Consider the following 20,682-nt stretch of genomic DNA (forward strand, 5'->3'; position numbering starts at 1 on the left):
AAGTGGATTACAAGATGTGTCTGAACAACCTTCCTACTGATTTCCACATGTGCCACCATCAGGATCCACTTTGAAGAACATCAATAAGCCCAAATCTCTAGTCTCTGAAACAGGTTTAGTGGCAAAAGAAACCTATCGAAGTTCATACCCGAAGAACCTTCCACTGTACCTTCAACAGTTTGACCTTGCTGGTGGATACTGTGTCATTAACACAAACAAACTACTGAATGCTTTCTACTGCATATCAATGGTCAGTTATCACACAATCACAGATGTCTGAATGTTGGAAGATATTTTGTTATAACAAGCTTGTTTGCTTTTGAAGATCTGTAAGAAGTAACATCAGAAAGAACAATGGCAGGAACTGCAGAACAACTACAACAGTAGCTTTTTGTCAAGTCTCAAGGTTTGAAGTTTTAAATCCTTCTTGAAACCTGTTTCCAAAGGCTCCTCAACGCACCTGGAAAAACACATGGGTCCAGTGGGTCGAAGTATTATTCAGGCTGTTTATTCAATTTGTTGAACATGTCTTATTCTGAAAAAAAATCCCATCTTCAGCAGTATGAACGTTTCTGGATCCCTCTCACTGCACTCTCATGATATGTGAAAAGTAACCACTCTGTTTGGTCTTACTACTTGTAAAAGTGCATTTAGTTTTCCTGCGTTATGTCTGTGAAGTAGTTATCAACATTTCTGGGTAAAAAAGTATGCAAGAATAAATTATACTAGGGGCAGAATCTCACCAGGGTCAGAGTGACATGGACTGTGGTGAGATAAGTGTTAAAATTGGGTGAGTTGATCCTCTCAATATCAAGACCATCTCACCGCAACTTCCTCGCTTTGATCAAGTGGCACAGCAAAATTTGTGCCAAGGAGTGACAAGTTCCTGACTAACAGTCTTTATTGCTTGCTAAACACTGGTTAAGTCCAACATATTACAGGTTGTGATCTTAAACCATACATTCTAGCCGTCTAAAAACTTTACTTGGAAACCAGAGTGAATTCAACTCATTGCTCACTTCAATAGACTTGCACATTAGACATCGGGCACCATCTCAGGCATAATCCATGGGCAATGGCCACAGCACCTTGAGTCCACACACTGGCATTCCACGCATGCTAGCCTCTATGAATATTGATGGCACATCTCCAATCCAGTTAGAGGACGCTTCTGCACTTTAATGCTTCATCTTGGGTTGTACAAACAACTATCATTGCAATGCTGCAGAAAAGACACTTTGTGCTCAGGGACATGCAGCCAGCTGATGGACACTTCCCTAGCTGTAATAGTGCTCCATTACTGTGCCTGCATGGTATTTCCAGAATTTCTGCTTTGCCCTTTTACACTTTGCCCTCCCAGCCAGAGATATCCAGCTCATATGCCTACTGTTTTGTTATGACAAAGCCAGGAACCATGCCACAGTTATCAGCAGGCCTTAGTCTAGTCACAGGGGACAGCCTTCGCTCAGGGGATCCCGGCACAGAGGGCCTGCTCAGGAAGTCATAGTCATCTGCTCGTAAGGCAAGGAGTCGAATGATAGGCAATGCACCCCCTGCCTTGACTGTCTTGTTGAGGGCTGTTTTCCTCGAGGAATGAGAGTAAAGCCGATATTCTGGAAAAGAGAAGTGGGTTGGTACTGCTGTTTCTGTTGGTATATGTGTGAGGGTTTTCCAAGCCAGCGAGAAGGCAGTGCAGAGAATGAGTGATACTGCAATTTGGGGTGGAGAATGTTAAGTAGAGGTGCTGTGTGCATTAGCAAGGTTCGTAGAGCAACAGCAAAGACACAGCAATGACCATGGTAAATGTTGGGAACTTTTCACGGAAGCACCAAACTGACAGTGCTTGTCCAGACGCGCAATGGCCTTTTAGATATGACACTGGAATCCGAAATGCTGGTCAATTCTGGGATCTGTATTGGGTGTCAAATTGTTCCAGTAAAATGCACCTTGTAAGATTCGGTGCAAATTGTATGCGATTCTTGCTACTAAGGCTCTAACAGCAATTAGAGTAACAAGTCTGATAATGAACTCGTCCTCACAGCAAAATTTGCTCCATCAAATTCAATGTGACTCAGACTTAAGATAGATGATAAAATTGTGCCCAGCATGCTTACAAGTCCATGAAAATTGGCTAATGGCAGCTTTGGAAAAATCTGACTTCACAAATTGGGGAATTTGGGAAGACAATTCAACTTTATCATAATTAAACAATCCACCTGATTCATGGACAGAATGGGAGGAAGAATTGGGTGCTTTCAATCTAGACTCATCATACACCATATCTACCCTGCCTCATCAAACTATTCACCCTCTCCACTTAGTACTCCTACCCCACCCTCCTCACCCATCTGTTAATCCCCACCCACTTACTCTCTCACCATTCTATCTATTCACTCTTGCGCCCACTCATTAATTCACAAATATTCAAATAGTCATTTAAAACACCATATGGCAGCTGTTAATGCTTGTAAAAGGGGTAGTGTACACCCTTTCGTCCCAACTCAGCCTCTACTTTGACAGACTTCCTCAATCGATACTGCACTCTGCGTTTCTGGTAAGACCAGGCATAGAAAATTTGGAAGAAATGTGGAACATTTTGAGACTGGAGGGAATTTTTCAGCAGAGCAGATATCAAATGACGACTGATGTTCCTTGGAAGACCTGGGCCAATACAGATGTACTCCCTGCAATTATCCACAATATAAAGATGTACAAAATACAACATTGAGTGAACTTTTTTTAAAATATCTGAACATGGCATAGCATTAGAAAAAGTTTTTTTTTTACCTGCAACTGATCATTCAGCTTAGTGTCCACATCCAATCGAATGAGAACTGGCTCTGTCAAACCTGGAAGATGTTTTAGAAAACTATTAATTTTATCAAATAGCGTTACAACTTCGAAGAAAAAGACATTGCCACTGAATCTGGCACACTCCCATCAATCAAAATGTGTATATTTTCAAGCACAGATAGTGGGACAGCAATCAGAAAATTACCCAGGTTGATTCTCTGCTCCCTAATCTAACATACATTAGTGTTGCACAATGCGAATTGGGGATTGAAACCAGCATCTTCCTGTTTCTTTATGTCTTAATTACCCAGTGTCCTAACTACCTGAACCAGAGGTTAGTTTGCAATCAACAAAGTGTTCTACCGTTTCAAATATAATTCTGTTTTATCAGTAAACTACTGAACCTGCGTGAAGGACATCAAGAGAATTCTCAAAGTTCTAAACTAAACTACTTAAAACAAGATTAATTTTGTTTTACCAGCACGTGCAAACTCCACTAATTGCTTAGGCAGTGTGGCTGAAAACAGCAATGTCTGTCTCGAGTCTGGCAGCCTTCGGATAATCTCTTGCAAGTGCTCTGCAAATCCCATCTCAAATAATCTAGCACAAAAGAAAAACGTATAGCAGAATTCAGTGGCATTTCATCAGCAAACATTTCTCCTCTCTACTTGTCCTTGTAGGATAGGAACAAAGGAGCATCAATATGCCATTTAGCCCAACAAGCCTGCAGCATCATTTTGGATCATGACTGATCATCTACACAACACCATATTCCCTTACTATCATCCACAACAGGTTATTAAGTATGTATAATATGAAAATTGTACTGAACATTGTTGTGTATCTCCGAAATGAACTAATTACCCAAGCAAACAAACAAAAGATTGTTCATTTATTTTGACCTACCACATTAAAAAATACAATCTTACTCAAAACAGTTTTAAACCACAAGCACTGTGTGCGTGATTGGGTGACCTGAAATGCCAGAATGTGGAACGTAGCTCCTTATATAAGATTGTTGTCAATCCAGATGGAAACTTACATGCTTATATTTTTCAACTGGACAGCTAATTTGAAAGTTATTAATTGTCCCCAAACTTCTACAGGATACTTGACTACACAAGTCAAACACACAAAAACTGAACTTTTGTACATGAAAAACTTGAATATTCAAGGTAAAAATATATAAAACAAAGAAAGGCAATTTATAATAAGATTGTAACAACCCATATTTTGAAGGATGATAAGTGAAAATAACAAAATTACTCAACCTGAAAATGTTATCACTCTTCACACCATATACCAAATTCTGACAGCTTAGTATTTACCTTTGAGATCTGAACTCTACTTAATCCCATAATCTCTAGACTGAAATTTCAATTCAGTGCTGTGAATGTTCCACTGTTGAAAATTTCACTTTTCTAATAAAATGTTAAATCAAAGCCAAATCTGTCTTCTCAGGGGAGAACAAAATAACTTCATGATATGTTGCAAGGAAATCAGGAAGAGTTCGGTGTTCTCCCAATATTTAATTGCTCAAACAATGTCTACTAGATGAGTTTATTATTTATCTTACTGCAGTTTGTAGAACATTGCAGCATGTAAATGGCTGTCATAGATCCTGTATTACAGCAATGACTATATTTCAGAAGTATTGATTGCAATGGTCTTAGGGTATTCTGATGCTATGATAAACGTTATAAGTAATGTGTTATTTCTTTGTCAACAAAGCACAAGTCAGGAATTTGAGAGAATACTCTCTACTTGTCTGAATGGGAGCAAATCCAACAATAATACAGATGGCCGACACCATTGAGAACAAAGCAGCTGGCATGTTTGCCATCCCATCTATCACCTTCAAAATTCACTCCCTTGACCACTGTGGCAGCAGCATGTACCAGCAACAGGATGCATTACAGCAAAACACCTAGGTTCCTCTGATAGCACCTGTGTCTTCTACTATTTAGATGGACAAGGTCAGCAAACGAAAGGAAACATGATCACTGTCGAGCCAGGCATCACCCTGAACTGAAACTAGATCCCCACTCCTTCACTGAGGCAAGATCTCCCTTCCTAACAACATGGTCGGTGCATCTACAATCCAATAACTGCTGTGATTCAAAAGGAAGATCACCATCACCTTCTCAAAGGCAGTTAGGAATAGACAATATATGCTGACCTAGCCAGCAAAGCCCACATCCCAAAAACGATTTGAAAGAAATTGACACTACTGTAACAAATACATTTAAAATAATTAAACAATAATACTGGGACATGATATTGCTTCCACTTTATCCATTTTACCTGTCTGCTTCGTCAAAGACGACATATTCAACGTTTTGCAGCTTTAAGTTCATTTCCACAACTACATGCATTAAACGGCCCGGTGTGCCAATTATTCTGTAAGATGAACAGACAGGACAGAAGTAGTGCAGTTTATACAACTATATTAAATCATTCTTGATATATACAAATTTGTAAGGTGCTCATTCATTCAATGCTTGCATATTTAGCGATCAATGGCAACTTCTTGTTAAAAATAGTGACCAAACTCTCAGCAGAGAGTCCTGGAGGCAATTAGTCTACTGTTTACATAAGCCGGCTGTGTTAAAAGGTACTTTCATAGTTCAGGATCAGTATATGAAATGATTTTACTGTCCCATCCCTGCATTCAAAAACTAGAAGACTTTAAAAAAAGATCTACCCGCCACTCAGGTAGGTGTAAAAACAATTATGGAATTATTTTAAAGAAGAGCAAGGGAGGTATCCCCGAAACATTACCAAATATTCATTCTTCAATCGACATCACCTGCCCATAGCAAAAACAGATTATCTGGTCATTGTCAGATTATTTCTGAGAGCTTCCAGCAGGAAAGATAATTGCTGCATTTCCTACACTGCAACACTGGCTACACTCCAAAAAGGATTAAAGAGCTTTAAAAATGGAAGAATTTTGTCCAAGGATTATGCATTAAGTACATCCGACCGTACTAGTTGCTTTCAAAGCAACATTATATTGGAGCTTTACATGATTTTCTACTGAAGCAAGGAAACTGACTTTGTAGTAGTTGATGTTTACCAGTCACAGGATAGAAGTGATGCAGACAACCTAGAAATAGATCACTTCATCTATGCAACTCTCAAAGACTTGCTTTTCATTGTTCTGTTTAAATAATTCCTAAAGTTCAAAATTATTTTTGTTGGTCAGGTTGTCAAGACTGCAGAAGGACTAGAGACCACCATGCATAATCTTCCACCGCATATGAAAAAAAAAGCCTGCCCAGTAAACAATGAGGCACAGACATAAATCAAGCCTGAGCACATGTGCTCCAACATACAGGACCATTAAGCTGTCTTGAGTTATCAAAAAAAGACAAATTCTATGACTGAGCTCCCCCATCCACCCAAAAGAAACTGGAAACGACAGCATTATTAATGCAGTATTTCTGCCGGCCGTTTCTCCGAAAACAACAATGTTAAATGGATTTTTTTTGAAGTAATGGTTTATTTCTTTTAAAAATGATGATATATTTTTAAGATTATCTCAGTGGCTTTCTGGGAGAATATTTTAAATGGAATTTCAAGCAGCTGAACACCTTCACAATACACCAAACAAAGCAATGCTACATCACATTATTTTGACACAAAGTTCTGAATGAATTTTTAAAAAATTAACCAAAGTCAAGGAAGCGTTCAAGTGGTTTGTTGTTATCAAATAATGCTTAAATAAAAAGTTAACTTACATGTCAGGGTTTTCGTGCAGTGCTTCAAACTGAACCTCCATTCTGAAAAAAAAAGTACCACACATCCATTACATTCTTAGCCTGTCTTGGTTCAATAAACATACACTATAAAGACTACTAATTATCACCCCAAAATGTACTCACTTGTCTCCACCCAAGATTAAAGCTGTTCTGAAGCCACAAAACCTTCCAAGCTGCAAATTAAGGTAACAGAACAGAAAATTATGCACTGTACGGTTTTGTATGGATGGTATTGTTTTTAAAGTTTACTATAATGTTACGTTGAAATACAAAATGGAATATTAATTGAATCAGTCGCATAACTACACTTATTCTTTAGAATTATCAGCTATAATTAACATTAAAAAGGAACTCATTATGTATCAAGGTAAACTGTCCTGAAGTGAGGAAACATAAATCAGTAAGATAACTTTACCCATATCTTGTCCATTACTTTTATAATACTTTATTTTATTACATTTGAAACAGTGATTGCAATTTAAAGTATATAATCAACTGCTTGTGAAGCAGTTTGGAATAGTTGAGAGTTGTGATAAGACGTGGTATAAATAGTTATTTTTTCTCTCCTTGACAAATATTTCCTAAATTACAACAGGAATGCCATTGGCTGTTAGGCACTTTGAGAAAACGTGCTCATGAAATTTCGATACAAAAGCAAGCAAGTTTTTTTCTACGTGATTAAAACACATTTGAGACACTTGTCTTTTAATCTGTTAAACACTATAATAAGCATGCTTTTCCTAATGCTCAAAGTCTTATTGGCTTGCCTTGTGATGCAGCTAGACAGAACAATCATATCCACAGCAAAATATAAAGTACAACTATCACTGTGCTCAAGTTTTATCCATTACTTACCTAATAATAATTACGCAGTGCTAGTAAGAATGCAAAAGTATACTGGAACCAAAAGAATTTCAAGACTATTCAGAAAAAATGCAAGAAAAATTCATATGGTCTTTCATTGTGGTGACAGGAATGCAACAATTTATTTCAGAACTAATTAAGGTGGTTCTATACTTGCATCATTTTAATGTAAAACTACATTTCTTGAAAACAAGCCATAAGGCAACATTTTACCTCTTTTGTGAACTTCATGGTTTGTAACGCCAGTTCTCTGGTTGGAGTAAGGATTAAAGCTCTTGCTCCTGACTGAGCATTGCGCACCTTCAGTCGTTCAAACAATGGAATAAGAAATGCTGCCGTCTTACCACTACCTGTGCGTGCCATTGCAACGACATCCCTACCATCCAATATTACGGGGATAGTCTAAAACCAAGAACAGACATTTAATAGCTAAAAGGATTCTGATGTGATTCCTCAAAGTACACTTTCAAGCTATGATCATGAACGGGTCCTTTCCATAATATAAACATGTTTATCTATTCCTTAAGAATCCTTTGGTTGAAATTAAACTACTCTTGTTTCTCAAACTGGACTATTACTGACCTAGACGTTTAGCTGCTAATTATGGCTGGGCTGTCAGTGAAGATGCAGTGAAGTATGGAGAAAGATTTTGGTACAATATTTATTTAATATGTCTGAAAATTATTAGGAGAGTTGGTCATGACTGCTATTATACAACTATTTGTGCTCAGTTCAAGATCGGCAACAGTGAGGGTCTCAGGACAGACCTGTTACTTGCTATCTCTGTTGATGGTAAAGAACTATGCAAGTTAAGAATTTATAATTACATTAATCTGACTGACATGCAAGACTTGATTGAGAAACTGAGGGTGTACTTAGAAATATATAATTGAGTACTGAAATTGTTTCAATAAAGTCTCAAAAGTGCATTAACAGACATTTAAGATGTTGACCATAATTTTCTTTATTTATTTTGTGCATGTAAACGTCAGTGGCAACTTCAACATTCATTACCAACTTCTCAAAGGTAGTTGAGGAAGTTAAGAGCGGTATCTTTTTGAATCACTCGATTCCAATCATTGTGGTACATCAAATATTGATTTTTCTGTAGTGGGCTTGATACAACTAGAACAGGCCATTTCAGATGACATTTAAGAATCACCTATGCTAATAGACTTGCATTTGGTCAGACAGTTAGAAGTAGCAAACTTATTTCACTCAACTGCAGATGAATTCTTCTAAAATAAACTAAGATTGATGATCATCATTAATGAGATTTATTCATGACTTGAATTTAAAGAGCAGGATATTATTTAAAAGAAGGCAGAGTGTAGAAAGTTGCAGCACAAGAGGGATTTAAGGGTATAGAAATTTCTGTCTGCAAAAAAAAAATCCTGTGCTTCAATCGCCTGCCACTTCAAACACCACTGCTGCCTGGCCAACATTCAGGACTCTGGGTTCAATAACTTTACGGCTTGAGCTCTCCCATGCCCTTATCCCAATCTCCACATATCAGCTGGCTACTACAAACAACCCATTATTAGCCACTAACAGTCCCCATTGATAGCTATTCATCCTTCTAACCAGATCGTTATCCAGTTATAGAGTCAGAGGGACGTACAAACGGAAACAGACCCTTCGGTCCAGCTTGTCCATGTTAACCAGCTATCCTACATAAATCTAGTGAAATTTGTCAGCATTTGGCCCATATCCCTGTAAACCCTTCCCATTCAAATACCCATCCAGATGTCTTTCAAATGTTGTAAATATACCAGCCGCTACCTCTTCCTCTGGCAGCTCATTCCACACATACATCACCTTCTGCATGAAAATGTTGCATCTTAGGTCCCTTTTAAATTATTAAATTAAATTATTAATCTCAATTTAAACGTATGCCCTGTGGTTTTGGGCTCCCCCCACCACAGGGAAAAGACCCTGTCTATTTAACCTATCCATGCCCCTCATGATTTTCTAAGCATCCTATACTCCAAGGAAAACAGCCCCAGTCTATTCAGCCTTTCCCCACAGCTCAAACCCTCCAGCCCAGGCAACATTCTTGTGAATCTTTTTTGAACTCTTTCAAGTTTCACAACATCCTTCCCGTAGCAAGGAGAGCTGAACAGCATGCAGTATACCGACAGTAGCCTAACCAAGGTCCTGTACAGCCAAGACATGACCTCCCTACTCCAATACTCAATGCAATGACCTATAAAAGGCAAGCATGCCAAATGCCTTCTTCACTATCTTCTCTATCTGTGACTCCACTGTCAAGGATCCAAGAACCTGCACTCCAAGGTCTCTTTGTTCAGCAAAACTCCCCAGGATCTTACCATTTAGTGTATAAGTATTGCCCTGATTTGACTTTCCAAACTGCAGTAATTATCTAAATTAAAGTCCACCTGCCACTCCTCCACCCACTTGCCCACCTGATCAGGATCCCGTTGTACTCTGAAGTAAACTCATTCTACACCTCCAATTTTAGTGTCATCTGCAAACTTACTAATCATACCTACTGTGTTCACATACAAATCACTTAAATAAATGATGAAGAGTCCTTTGTCTGTTCAACTGTTATCCTGTCTCTTTGGGCTCTATTCCCACTTATCATTTACTCTTTACCCCTCTTCCCTCACCCTATCTTCTGCATGTAAATTGACATTTTCCAAGCTATCAGTTCTGAGGAAGGGTCACTCGACCCAAAATGTTAACTTTGATTTCTCTCCACAGATGCTGCCAGACCTGTTGAGTTTTTCTAGCAATTTCTGTTTTTGTTTCTGATGTACATCATCTGCTGGTTTTTACTAGAGATTCGAGGGCCCTTGTACATAAGGCAGGCAACCAAGTTCAACAGATAACAGCGAATGGTGGCCTTTATTTTATAGGGGATGGAGGATAAAAATAGGGAAGTCTTCCTTAATCATAAAAGGCATTGGTCAGACCACCTGGAATACTGTGAAAACTTTCAATCTCTTTATGTAAGAAAAAGATGCCCTGGCATTGAGGATAGTCTGGAGAAGGTGCACTAGGGCAATCCCAAGCATGGAAAGATTTTTGAAGTTACACAAGTTGGGCATGCACTCATTGGAGTTTAGAAAGAGGAGTGGAGATTTTGTTGAAACATGCAAGATTCCTAGGGGAGCTTGATGGGTAGAGACAGAGATTATTTCTCCTTGTGGAAGAGACTATAAACAGAGGGCATAATCTCAGAGAAATTAAGACAGGAGTGAGGAAGTATTTCTTCTCTCAGAGGAGCCAATTGAGGACTATTGAGGTTGAGTTACTTATATATATATATGAGGCTGAGACAAATTTTTAATGGGCAGGTGAATCAAGGGTTATGGGGTAAAAGGTAGGAGGGCAGAGTTAAGGATTGTTACATCCATCATGATTCTGTTGACTGGAGATACAGATTCGATGGGCCAAATGGCCCTTCAGGTACTGTCTTATGCCCTAGTTACCACTGTGGGAATTGAACACCTGTTCATTTGAAGCATGTGTCCAGGCCTCTGTAACATAACTATGATGCTAGTTTCACAAATTTCTTGTTTCCTTTTTATTTGGGAACACTTGTAATTTTCTGTAAATGTAAAATTATTGAATGTACTATTCTGATCTAGTAACATTTTTATGACAGCCTTTTATATTAATTGTTCCTTAAATCATCAAAATATGTTTATGCTAACAGGACAGCATAAACACACTTTTTTTCCTATTCATGATAATGGTTTTTCCACATGCGCTAATTTATAATGGAAATCAGTGATGCAACAATTTTTGTTTTAATATTAGCACTACTATAAAAGTTACCTTTCTCTGAATTGGCGTTGGTACTTTGTATCCTTTCTTCATTATGCCTTTAAAAACAGGAAAGCTTAAACCTGTGGTAAAACAAACGTTAATTTTGTTAGAATCATTTTGCATCAATATTAAAAATCAACATATAATTTCTGCATAGCATCTTTATTCAGTGCTGGCAGACAAAACTTTGGTGTTTCATCCATACATTCAGCTACTAGAATATCTTTATGGTGAATCCACCACCATAACAGCATGAGAGAAGTCAGATGACAATGTCCAAAGTCAGGTTTTTAAAAACACTTAAAATGGTATATTCCGGAATGTTAAAAAATCAAGTGCATTACACCAAACAGCAAATAAAAGGATACGTAAATGAAGAAATCAAGTTATGAAAATTAAGCCTAGCTTCACACCACATGTTTGTATTCAGGTGTTGAGGATACATATGCAACTCTTGTCCATAGTATATTACTTATGTTGTCACAGCTTTGCACAAACACCTAAACTTACATTCAAAATGGAAACCAAATTAAAATCAAAATTGTGTAATTACACCCAAATGTAAGTCTGTTGCACCTCAAATGCACATTTCTATTCTTCAGTTTTAGTGGTGCAGAAACTTCTATGTTTTGAAAGGTATGAACAAGAGTTAAGCAACATCAATTAGTTAAAGGTTAAAAAATGACAAACAGTTCAAGTTAGGAGTCAGAACTGAAAGATCACAGATGTCCAGAAGCAGGATAAGGATGGTGATAGCAAGGCCACAGTCAGAAGAGAGAAGGAAGGCTTGGGTGAATAGAAATGACACCTCATGCACAAACTATGGGAAATAAGTGACATCTGTTGAACATATGATTATAAATTGATTAGATAAAACTTGAATACATTACATTCAGTGTATAAAAGCTGGAAACTTGTGGGTCTTTGCAATGTTTAGTGTTAGGCTGCTAAGGCAGACAATCCTTGCATTCATTTGAATAAACTATTGTAACTTGTACCGGAATCTCCTGATGGGTATGTCAAGTTGAACAATTACAGTTCTAAACTAAGCGAATTCTTTATTTCCCAAATTGTCACAAATCCTGTTATTTCTCACTAATAGCACAACATCAAAGCACTGCACAAGAATTATGAGAAAACGTATGATTTTGAATCAGGAATCGAATTACATGTGCATGCCTTACTCTAAATATACTCAACCCTACAAAACCATTTAAGTTAAATACTACATATTTGCTAGGATTGCAGCAATTAGTAACAATTTTGTTTTTGTTTTCAATCTAGAATAGCTCCTTATTTTGCATCCAATTTTAAACTAGATGAATATACACTTGTCTCTAAACCAAGGAGCTAGAACATATAGAATATATCAAGATGATGCAGTGATTTGCAATAAAGAAATTACTTTTGCTGGGAAAAGATATTATTTTATGTTCATGCTGATGGTATATATAGTTCAGTGGAGAAAACTTTAAGATGTATTTATGGTGTGAAGCCTACATATGAAAAACCAGCATGACTTTTAATAAGTGCTCCACATAAACTGAAGATGGTATTCTACAGTATCCAAAATATATTTCAAAAGGGAAAAGAGCACAGGGTCAGGTTGCAAAATTTAGAAACAAACTGCACCTGGATTATCAAGGATTACATAAATTAACTTGTTATGGCTGTGCCTCAAATAATTAAAAGTAATTCAAATTATTGAAAATTGTTGGGCATACCCATGGACTGAAAGCCTCCTGACTTCTTCTTTCTATTCTGCTGCCGGACCAATTCTCTGGTGTCTGGTTCTATGTCTGATGGACAATCACCTGAAGGAAAGCTCGGTAAACATCTTGCGTTGTGCTGCAGAAGTAATCAAAACCATTTCATTATTATTTGAATATAAATACATACACTTTCTTGAGATACCAATAAATTCTACTTAGTATTCATTTGGGACAGGGAATTCTGTCCAAAATAGCTTAATTTACAACTATTAAATCCTGATAAAATCCACCAGTAGTAAATATTCAAATCAAAAGTAGACTTTTTGTGCAAATCCTCACAGCTGATTTTGATTTTTTTTATCTGACAAGTCTTTGTTGGACACTAAAAGCAATGAAAAATATCTAAACTGACACTAGTTTTGACCAGCAGGTAACACAACTTTATCACAAAACATAATGTGTTTCAAATCTAACCATAGAGATGATTCTTGAAGGGCAAGCTTTCCAATAAGCATGAATTTAGAGTCAGTGATACAATGCAGTCAGTTCATTAAAAGCAGCCACCAACTCAGCAGAATCACAAAATACACTCAAGATTTTAATTCACGGGTTTTAAAAAAAAGCAGGAAAGCCCTACATAGGAACAGGAGTTAAAAGGTATCCATCAAAATTATAAATTGCATTGCAAAGGAACTTTGTCATTCTTAAACAAAGTTTAAAATCAAAATTTTGTCACTTTTGCAAGCTCGAATCTTGAAACCATGAAGAAGTTCTTCAAAAGCTGGGTACTTTTCTTTAAAAAGAAAAGACTGAAGAGCTACCTGAGTCAGGTATTTAGGACTGTGGGACAGATTGATAGAATGTGGAGAAAGCCTGTAATAAATCCAATATTCCCCGAATATTATGAGTAATGAGTAATCAAGGCAAATGGCATAAATGCATTTAAAGGGAAGCTTAATTAATGTATGAAAGGAAAGAAAGTAGGTTATGCTGATAAGATCAGACAACATGAGGCAATAGGAAGCTCATAAGGTAAGGAAACCAGTACGGATGAATAGAATGACAACACACAGGTCAAATGGAGAAGGTCATTTGGCCGCTCAAACCTGCTTGGCAATTCAAAAGTATCATGGCTGATCCAGTTGTGGGCACAATTCCACATTTTGATTCATCCTGGTAACACTTAACTCCTTTGTTTACTAAGAATCAATTTATCTCAAAAATATTCTGTAGCCTTGCTCCATCCTTCTCCCAAGAAGAGAGTTCTAGAGATCCACCATGTTTTTACAGAAAAACACCTACTCTGCTTTAAATAGACCTTATTTTTAAACCGTGTCCCATAGCTCTTGCCCCCTTCCCCAGCTCGACAAAAGAAAACACATTTTTAACATTCATCCTGCCTAGTGGCATCAGGATCTTACACATTTCTGTTGAATTGCCCCTCATTCTTCTACATTCCAATGGATATAGGCTCAATGTGTCCAAGCTTTCCTTGTAAGATAATCCCCACGCCATTCCTATTGGAGATGTCAGTCAGGCGAACATTCCCTGACCTATTTCAAACATATTTATACCTTTTGACCATAAGTTAAGCATGGTCAGGAAAGAGAGATCAAATCTAACTCAGGAAATTGGGAGGCAACGTGGGAATTTGGTGCAGAGGGGAAGAGGTGATTTTTGCTTGCCTTTTTTTGCTCATAATTTTTAAGGTCTTTTAAAAGGGTAAATTGAAGCCCATGATCACGTGCTCAGTGCAAAAAAAATGACATCACAGGAAAAACACTAGTTCACTGTTTGGTAATACCAGCTAATTTAGCTATACAGGTTACTTTCAAATTGAAGGTAAATAGGGGAAATATTTACAAGTTACAAACTAAAAGACCAGTAAATTATTTTTAAAATCTAATTACGAACTGAGTAAACAAAATAGAGATGCAGGGCCAGGTGATGTGTTGCACCTGCATGATATGGGAGCTGGTGGAGCCCATTGTGGTTTGTAGTGATCATGTCTGGAGCAAGCACTGGTTGCTTGAAAAACTCTGGCTCACAGTTGATGAACTAGAGTCTGAACTTCGAACAATGTGACTCAAGGAGGTGGTGTGCTGATCTGGATACTTTTTCAAGATGCAGTCCCAACTCTTAGATTAACCATCTCAAATTTCATCCATCGTCAGGGACAGGAAAGTGTGACTATGAGTGAAACAGGTAGAGCTGAAGAAGACTCAGTCTTTGAGCTTATCTAATAAGTTCGAGATTCTTGCTCTTGTGCATTTGAGAGAAGGGACTGTAGGGAGGATGAGCAAACTGGTCACAGTGCTGTGGTATATGCAGGGACCCATTCAACTGCTGGGAGGAAACAGAAATGTAGTTATAATCGGAAATAGTACAGTCAAGGGAATAGACATTCGCTCTACGTGGCCAGGATCAAAAGACTCCTAAAGGCTATGTTAATCGCCTGGTTCCCAGTTCAGGATCTCTCATGCAGGTGCAACACATCACCTGGCCCTGCATCTCTATTTTGTTTACTCAGTTCGTAATTAGATTTTAAATTAGATATAGGGGCCAGAGAAACTTGGGGAACAAGAAAAATTCAGTTGTGATCCATGTAATTACTAATGATATACACAGAGAGAAGAGGTTCTGCTCAGACAATATGAGCAGTTAAGGGCTGCATTAAAAAGCGGGACAGTGGTTCAGTGGTTAGCACTGCAGCCTGACAGCGCCAGGGACCTGGGTTCGATTCCAGGATCGGGTAACTATCTGTGTGGAGTTTGCACATTCTCCCCGTGTCTGCGTGGGTTTCCTCCGGGTGCTCTGGTTTCCTCCCACAGTCCGAAGATGTGCGGGCTAGGTGGATTGGCCATGCTAAATTGCCCGTAGTGTTCAGGGGTGTGAGGGCTATAGGGGGATGGGTCTGGGTGGGATGTTCCAGGGGACGGTGTGGACTTGTTGAGCTGAAGGGTCTGTTTCCAAAATATAGGGAATCTAATCAGAACCAAACAGGTAATAATTTCCAGACTACTACCAGAACCATGGGCTAACTGGCCAATGATCAAGAAGGTAAACATATGGCTCAAAGACTAGTGTGGGAAAAACGGGTTTAAATTCATGGTACATTGGCACTGGTACTGGGAAAAACAGGATCTGTTCAAATGGAATGGGCTTCACCTTCATCAAGCCATGACCAGAGTCCTAGCATATCGCATAACTACAGCCGTGAGTAGGATTTTAAACTAAATAGTGGCGGGTTGGGTTCAGTTGCTTGGAAATTTATGGAAAAATTTAAAACGTGGGGGGATGGCTCAAAGATTGCAAAATTTCTGGAGCAAGTATTAGGAAAGGCTCGGTGATCTAACTTCAGACACAGCAGATAAGGGGGCAACTGTGAAAAAGGGAAGAGTCATTGCAGGGCTGAGAATGTTGTACTTAAATGCAACGTATGAAACAAGGTAAATGAGATGTATAGCATAGATTGAAATTGGCGGGTACGATGTCGGGGGTATCACAAAGACATGGCTGCAAGGGCATCATGGCTGAGACCCAAATATCTAAGGATATGCTACAGATAATAGGAACTGCACATGCTGCAGAATCCGAGCTAACAAGGTGTGGAGCTGGATGAACACAGCAGGCCAAGCAGCATCTTAGGAGCAGGAAAGCTGACGCTTCGGGCCTAGACCCTTTGTCAGAAATGCTTTTTTTTTTAAAAGTTGTTGAGGGAGAGTACGAGTTCGGCTAAGTGGATGACAGTGTCAGTAGAGGGGGACTGGTCAGGCCTGCGGGACAGAAAGAAGGAGACGGCCTTTAGGCCATCTGCATGGGGAATGCAGGTGTATAGGGACTGGACATCCATAGTAAAAATGAGGTGCTGGGGACCGGGCAATTGGAAGTTCTGGAGGAGGTGGAGGGTGTGGGTCGTGTCACAGACGTAGGTAGGGAGTTCCTCGACCAAGGAGGAGAAAATGGAGTCCAGATAGGTGGAGATAAGTTTAGTCGGGCAGGAGCAGGTGGAGACAATGAGTCGACCAGGGCAGGCAGGTTTGTGGATTTTAGATCTAGGCCCAAAACATCAACTTTCCTGCTTCTCAGATGCTGCTGGGCCTGCTGTGTTCATCCAGTTCCACACCTTGTTATCCAAGGATATGTGTCTTATCGAAAGGACAGGCAGATGGGCACGGGGGAAGCGTTGCTTTGTTTGTGAGAAATGAAAATAAATTGATAGGGAGATGCAATAAAGAGTTGGAAGTCATAGAGACTCTGTGGAAAAACTGAGGTATCACAAAACAAAAAAAGACCCTAGTGGAAGTCATGTACAAGCCTCCCAGTAGTAATCAGGATGCTGGGAAGAAAAGAAATCAGGAAATAGAAAAGGCATGTAAGAAAGGCACATTACAGTAATGATGGAGAACTTCAATAGACAGGTGAACTGGGAAAATCAGGTAGTGGATTCCAAGAAAACAAATTTATGGAAAATCCAACAAAATTTTTTTTGGAGCAGTTTGTGGCAGAACCCACAAGGGAACAGGCAATTCTGGATTTCAAGTAATGAGGCAGACCCGATTAGTGAGCTTAATGTGAAGGAGCCCATAGTGACTACAATATGATAAGAGTTCATAATATGATAGAGAAGCTTGAATCAGATGTTAACAGTATAACAATTGAGTAAGGGAACTACAAACACATGAGGGAGGAGCTGGCCAGAACTGACTGGAAGGGGAGTCCAGCAGGGAAGATGATGGAGCAACAAAGGCAGAAGATTCTCAGGGTGTTTCGGGGGGGGGGGGGGGGGGGGGGGGGCACTGCAGAAATTCATCCCAAAGAGGAAGAAACAATCTAATTGGAGGATGAGAAAATCATAGCTGACAAGGGATGTCGGGGTCAGCATAAAAGCAAGAGAAAAAGCATAAAAACATGGTGAAGTTTAGTGGGAAGCCAAAGGATTGGAAAGCATTTAAAAACTAGTAAAGGGTAAATAAAACAGCAATGGGGTTGTGTGTGTGTGACGGAGCGAGGGAGCGACTGAGTAAGGGAGTGTGAGAGAGACGAAACATGAGAATAGGCTAGCTAGTAAAATGAAAGATTGCAAGAGTATTTTTACATAAATAAAAAGAGAGGCAACAATGCTCATTGAACTGCTGGAAAGTGTGGCTGGAGAAGCAGTAATGGAGCAAAAGCAAATGGCGGAGGAACTGAATCAGTACTTTACATCGGTCTTCACGTGGAAGAGAGCACATACCAGAGTTTCGCGTAGAGATGTGTGAGTGTAGTGCTCAACACTAAGGAGAAGGTGCTGGGGAAGCTGAATTGATCTGAAGGTGAATGGACTACATCACAGAGTTTTGAAGGAGATAGCTGAGGAGATTGTAGATGTATTGGTGGTGATCTTTCAGGAATTCCTGAAGTCAAAGAGGGCTGAAAACGGCTGATGTAAACACCCTTGTTTAAGTAGGGAGGCAGGCAAAGGCAGGAAATTATAAACTGGTTAGCCTGACCTCTACATTACTAAGATTTTAGAGTCTATCATTAAGAATCAAATTGCAGAGTCCGTGGAGATACTGAGTCGGCACAGCTTCATGAAGGAGAGGTCATGCCTGACAAATCTGTTAGAATTCTTTGCGGAGGTAACAAGCAAATTGGACAACAGAGAGCCAGTGGACATAATCTATTCAGATTTCCAGAAGGTCTCTGACAAGATGCTGCACAAGAGGCTCTTATATAAGTTGAGCCCATTGCGTTAGAAGCAAGGTACTTACATGGAGAGAGTATTAGCTGTGCTAGTGCCACAACTTTCTGTTGCATATTAATGATCTGGGGAAAAGAACTGAGGACATTGTAGCGAAGTTTACGAATGACACACAGGTATTGTTGAGTAAGCGGGGAGGCTGCAGATGGACTTGGGTAGGCTAGGCAAAGAAGTGGCAGACGGAATACAATGAGGGATAGTGAGAGTTTTTGCACTTCAGTAGAACAAACAGAGGTGCAGGATGTTTTCTAAATGGAAAGAAAGGTTTAGGAAATCTGAAGCACAAAGGGATTTGGGAGTCCTATTTCAGAATTCTCTTATGGTTAACCTCCAGGTTCAGTTGGCAGTTTAGAAGGCAAATGCAACATTTCAAGAAGGCTAGAACACAAGAACCAAGGGTGTACAAGGCCCTGGTTAGATCCCATTTGGAATACTGAGAGCAGTTTTGGGCCTTGTACATAAGGATGGATGAGTTGGCCTTGGAGGGGGTCCAGTGGAGGTTTACAAGAACTTTCGTGGGGATGAAGTATTTGTCATATGAGGAGTAGTTGAGGGCTCTGGATTTGTACTGGACGGAGTTTAGAGGAGGAGGGAAGATCTGATTGAAACTTACAGAATACTGAGAAGCTTGGACAGAGTTGGCATGAAGATATTTCCGCTAACAGTACAGACCAGGACCAAGGAACAACTCTTTGGAAATGAGATGGGAAGGAATTTTTTCAGCCAGAGGGTGGCAAATCTGTGGAACTCATTGCTGTTGAGGGAAAGTTAAGTCATTGAGTGTATTTAAGACAGAGATAGATGGGTTCTTGATTAGTAAGAGGACCAAGCATTATGGGGAGAAGGCAGGTGAATGGGGTTGAGAAACATCAGCCATGACTGAATGGTTAAGCAGACTCAATCGGTCAAATGGCCTAATTCTACTCCTATATCTTATGTCTTTCTTAAATAATCAATGTCCTGTTCAAGTACAGCAAAACATCCTTATATTTATGTTTATGTGCTCCTGAAAATAAATAAAAATCACTTGCTGTAAGTGTAAATCAATGGTTTGTGATTTATGGTACCAGGATACTTAGATCCCTCTGTACTTTAGAGTCCTGTGATCTCTCTCCGTTTAATTTTTTTTTCGCATTTTTCTTACCAAAGTAAATAAATAAACTTTTTTCCCCCACAATGCACGCGCGTCCTTAATCTTTCTATATCTGTGTGCAGACTCATACCCTATCCCCAACTTCTATCTTATCTATCTCCATGTCATCAAACTTAGCAACTAGACATATGGTTCCTTCATCCAAATCAGGGCTTAACTGCAAATAAGCGAGGGCCCAGCACTGATCCCTATCGCATTCTGCTCATACCAACCTGAAAATAGCTTGAGCTTACACTCCAATTGGCTAACCAATCCCTTATCCATCCTAATCTGTTACCCTCTGCACCATGAGTACTTACAGCACAGTAACCTTTAATGCGGCATCTTGTTAATGCCTTCTGGAAATCTAAATACAGCATTTCCACAAGTTGACATGTTGCTTGTTACTTACTCAAAGAAGTCCAAACATTAGTTGAACATGATTTCCCTTTCATAAATTCATAGAGTCTACCTGAGTGCATTTAGATTTTCTAAATGCCCAACTTTACTCTTAAAAATAAGATTCCAGGATTTTCCACATGACAGATATTATGCTGACTGTCCTGTAGTTTCTCACTTTCTTTCCTTTCCTTCTTCAATGGAATCATATTTGCTGTTTTCCAAACTAAAATGACCATTCCAGAATGTGAGGAGTTTTAGAAAATTAAAACCTATATACCTACTATCACTGTAGCCACTTCTTTTAAGACCCTGGGCTTAAACTGATCAGGGTCTGGGGACCTGTCAACTTTTAATTCTAATAATTGTCTGAACATCCATGCCCTAGTGCGGTGACTGTTTGAGTTCTGCAACTTTGATTTACAATTATTCCTGGAATGTTATCTTGTGTCTTGTACAATGAAGGCAGATGCAAAA

The 20,682-nt window shown here is 39.1% G+C and overlaps 1 protein-coding gene across 1 annotated transcript in view; it reads right to left on the reverse strand.

Annotated features, from left to right (window-relative positions):
* The window catches only part of ddx54 (DEAD (Asp-Glu-Ala-Asp) box polypeptide 54), a 45,771-nt gene that overhangs the window by 23,001 nt on the left and 2,088 nt on the right, over window positions 1–20,682 (reverse strand). The window contains exons 2-9 of the mRNA XM_048556673.2: window positions 12,944–13,067; window positions 11,229–11,299; window positions 7,635–7,823; window positions 6,681–6,730; window positions 6,537–6,578; window positions 5,098–5,193; window positions 3,272–3,393; window positions 2,788–2,849 (exon numbers count right to left, since the gene is read on the reverse strand). Coding sequence (XP_048412630.2) covers window positions 2,788–2,849; window positions 3,272–3,393; window positions 5,098–5,193; window positions 6,537–6,578; window positions 6,681–6,730; window positions 7,635–7,823; window positions 11,229–11,299; window positions 12,944–13,067 — 756 coding nt within the window. The remainder of the gene's footprint in view (window positions 1–2,787; window positions 2,850–3,271; window positions 3,394–5,097; window positions 5,194–6,536; window positions 6,579–6,680; window positions 6,731–7,634; window positions 7,824–11,228; window positions 11,300–12,943; window positions 13,068–20,682) is intronic.

Source organism: Stegostoma tigrinum, chromosome 26, assembly GCF_030684315.1.
Source record: "Stegostoma tigrinum isolate sSteTig4 chromosome 26, sSteTig4.hap1, whole genome shotgun sequence".
NCBI lineage: Eukaryota > Metazoa > Chordata > Chondrichthyes > Orectolobiformes > Stegostomatidae > Stegostoma > Stegostoma tigrinum.